The sequence below is a fragment of the Athene cunicularia genome, assembly GCF_003259725.1.
Source record: "Athene cunicularia isolate RWA chromosome 27 unlocalized genomic scaffold, athCun1 chr27_part1, whole genome shotgun sequence".
Classification (NCBI taxonomy): Eukaryota; Metazoa; Chordata; class Aves; order Strigiformes; family Strigidae; genus Athene; species Athene cunicularia.
The window spans coordinates 434,629-438,560 of NW_020799138.1; the positions used below are offsets into that span (position 1 = coordinate 434,629).

Below are 3,932 nucleotides of genomic sequence, written 5' to 3' on the forward strand. Positions count from 1 at the left end.
CACTTACTATCTGCAGTGGTAAACTTAAGGAACAAAAAGTGTCTTTGATCCAGTGTCACTCGTTACCCAAGAATGTCAAAGCCACGGTAACACTCAAGGGTGCTGCAATAAGTTATTTCCACTACGGGAGGGCCACATGCAACTCGGACACAGGGGAGAGGGAGGACTAGTCACAAACACGGGGCGTTGGACAGTGCCTGGGCTGCGGCGCCGTCAGTCGTCGAACCTCCCCTCGCGGATGGTGTCAAAGGAGAAGGGGAGAAACTTGAATCCGGTGCCAGTGTAGAACTTGTTCTGGAACTCAATCCTGCAAGAGAGGGAAGAGCAACTGTCCATGACAAAGGCAGCAATGAGCGAGAACTCCATTAAGAAGTATGATTATTGACTGTGAAAAATATAAAGCTTCACAAAGTGATACTATAATGTAGCGCGTCTGGCACAAACCCACGTTTGTTTGATGTTCCTGCGGCAGAGCAGAGCTCTCGGGTACCTCGATCCCACCCCCAGGGGCACACAGAGGGCTCCCAGGGGGTGACACGGAGAAGCACCTGGGAGCACGGAGCATTGCCGATAAAATCTCGTTACTGAAGTTCGTTTTAGCCAGAGCAAACCTCCGCCCTGCGACGCTCGGATTTCCTCCATCAGCTACTTCTGTTTATTTACTTCAGGACGGTTGGTTCATCCCCGTGACCACTGCCGAGCTAGAGCTGTGCCTGTTGTCTCCAGCTGAACATTAACTTAGCCTTGTTTGCCTACTTCCCCTAATAAACCCAGTTTAAAAAAAGAATTAAGAGAACTGTCCAGTGGTCAGCAACAGCCAAATAGGGAAAGAAAAAAAATAATCCCATGATTCACAGTGAAAACAAGCACCGTGTTGCACGAGCCTCATGAGAAACACTTTCCATTGCGTGATCCACTAAAACACCAAAGTCTCTGAAGGAATCAAGCGACAGCAAGTTGCGGGGCAGTTTAACACCGTTTAACAAGTATTTTTACGAAGCACCAGAAGGCAGACTTGAATTATTTTTTTTTCCAAATCAGGAATCGCAGCGAACTCCAGAGATGCTGCTGTTTCAGCTGGCAAAAAAAAGTGATTTCCCGACAGAGCTCAGAGGGAAACGTCCAGAAAAACAGCTTCTGCTCTGATCTGCTGCTGCCTGTTCCTGCAGACACGCAGAGTTCCCTGCAGAGGAATCCCGGGGATGAGCAGGATTTTCCGTGTGGGAGGAAGGGCTCCTTGCCAACACGCTCCAGTTTTTCAGGAACCCTGATAATCTCCATAAGTATCCTGTGACTAAGGAACTATTCTCTAAGCAAAGGGAAATCAGAGGCGGAGGGTTGGGTATCTGAGTCACACAGAACCCACTGTCAATGAAATTTTAACCCTGACGATTAACCGTTCCAGCTGGCCCCGACACCTGACAGCTCCTTTTGGACACGCTCAGTTACAACTGGCCACAACTGGATGCCTGAAGCTCGAGCAGAGGCTGCTGCAGGGTTAAGGAACTAGTGAAAACATTTATTGAACCAAATAATCACGGCTTAAGTGTTCTTGTGCTGCTTCTGCAACGGTCTCCAGTAACACCCCGAATCCAAGGTCCTTCTCCAGGGGCAGGCCGCCGTGCACCAGCCCTGCTGCCGAGCCTCTCCCATCAGAGACCCCGTCCTGCAGAAGGATTCACCCGGCAGTTAGCGCTACACTAAACAAACAGACCAGGAAGCTTTCTGGCAGTCAGCACTAAAGAAAACCCACTCTTCAGCTTTTCTGCATTAAGAATTAGCCCAAGCGATCACTGGACTGCAGTGACGTGGATTTTCCAACCCGACAGTCACCGAGTGCCCGCGCTGGGGAGCCGGGCCAGAACCTTCAGCAAGAGTGGGGGGCTGCGATCCTCAGCGACTGCCCACGCTGACAGACACGGGCTGGGACACTTGGGTAACCAGAGCCGAGGCTGCACAACGTGCTCGGACTGCTCCAGACCCCGGGGCTGAACCCCCGACCTCCCGACGCTGGTTTGGCACCGCCGGGAGCGCGGCACAGCGCCCCTCTCCCCGCTCTGAATTAACCCCATTCGCTCTGTGTCGCACCACTGCCACCCACCCTGTGGCCTGGCCTGGGACGCGTTCTAGGGAGAGCAGCTTCTGGTTCCAAATCAGGCCTAAACCTGAGCCTAAAATACTGCTTTACACAGGAAAACAGCTCCACAGAGACTGTATTCCTGCCCCAACCCATGATGTTGGGACCCTACTTTGAATCCAGTCACAAACCTCTCCTTTTGGGCAAAGTCTCTGTTTGCTCACACTAGAAGAGCTGACTAGCTTAGAAAAAGGTAAGGTACTTTAATTTAAACATTCGTGTCAAATTATGCTACTGAACAGCAAACAGGCTCTCTCGGAAGAGCGCTGTTACAGCAGGAGTTAACACAGACGTGGGGCACCGAGAGGCACCGAGCTCCAGCACATACACCCGCCCGCAGCCTTGGCAGCACTCGGAGTCCTCCCTCCGCCCCACAACGCCCCAGCCTGCTGGAAGAATGCACGCTTTCTGAAAAAGCACAAAATAAATCTTCCTCATTTGGGACCGATAGGCAGAGCACATGGAACAATCTGTGCTTTTTTCCCCTGCCAGAAAGACACACGCTAATTCCTCCTCCGTCCCGGGAAGGCTGAGCCACCCACACCTTCAGAATTCCTGATAGGTGACTCTTCTCCCACGGCCAGAAAATCCAATCTGCTCCTCCCAGGACAGCTGTATTTGACCCTCCCTCCCTCCTTCTAAAAACAGGAACACCTACCATCAGAAACATCCCGATTTTGTGCTCAGAACCAAAAAGGAATGTCAACAGCGTGTTCTGCTGAACAGCTGCGGGTGCCTTCCTCTCCGCCGCGATAACCAAAATCCAACAAACCCCAAATAACTGGAACAGGTTACCTGCAGTCTGAAATAACTGCCTTAAAGTTGCTTTTCAGGCTCTTAAGCATGAGCAGATTTTCTCTTAGAGAACGTCTATTAGAGTTTTACAAGTTTGGAACGTGTGTGTAGGGAAACCACGACTTCACCAGGAGCTGCAGCTCCCCAGCGAGCGCCCTGCCCGGCTCCGCGCGGCGGCAGCGACCCACGCGCCTGCTGCCGAGGCCCAGCTGGGATCTGCTGCTCCAGCGACACGCGTCTCCCCAACGCATTTCCAGACAATTTTTTAACTCAGCTTTAGAAGCAGCCTGGCAAGGCGAAACGCCAGCTCGTGGCTGAACTGCAGCCTCCAGCTCCCAGCGGCTCTGAGCAGCATCTCTCAGTGCAGTCTGGGGTTATTAACACGAGACAGCTCTCCCCAGAGAAACGCGGCGCCTTATCTCAGCCCGTCCCTTCGGGTTAGAACCAGAGCGCCGAGCTGCCACGAGGAAGAGCCGTTCAGAACAGTTCGTCTGCTATCGTTCAGATACCTGCCACGCAGCACTGCCGTCCAGAGCAGCAAGGCTTAGAAAATCCACTAACGCACAAGGAACTGCAGCTGGAACGCAGCAGACACGGCGCTAGGGACCCGCTCAGCCCCCCCTGCTGCCCCAGGCCCAGGCAGGGTTTGTGGGGCTCCTCCTCCCGCGCTGACGCAGGATGAGGGAACACCAGCCACTCAGCACCAGTTCTCCAGCGACTGCCATGACGGTTTCTAGGCTGGATGCCAGGAAAAGCAGAAGCAGCCTCCCGCAGCCATTTCCAGCAGCGCCCCCCCCGCGCTCCCTCGGCACAAGATGGCTTCGGCTCCAGCGCGGGCGAAGCCGTGGGGCTGGCCAAGGGCCCGGGCACCCCGGACACCCCGGCCTGTGCCCCACGGGCTGCGGCTGACAGGGCAGGGGGACAAAGTTCTGCTTCCCCAGAAGCAGGGCAGAAGTGCAGAAAGGCTGATTTAAAAAAAAAAAAAAAAAAAAAAAAAAAA

The 3,932-nt window shown here is 53.6% G+C and overlaps 1 protein-coding gene across 1 annotated transcript in view; it reads right to left on the bottom strand.

Annotated features, from left to right (window-relative positions):
* Positions 1–213: 213 nt before the first annotated feature.
* ATP6V0A1 (ATPase H+ transporting V0 subunit a1) overlaps positions 214–3,932 on the bottom strand; it is a 23,792-nt gene continuing 20,073 nt past the window's right edge. Inside the window, exon 20 of the mRNA XM_026864585.1 lies at positions 214–307. Within this exon, the coding sequence (XP_026720386.1) occupies positions 214–307 (94 nt within the window). The remainder of the gene's footprint in view (positions 308–3,932) is intronic.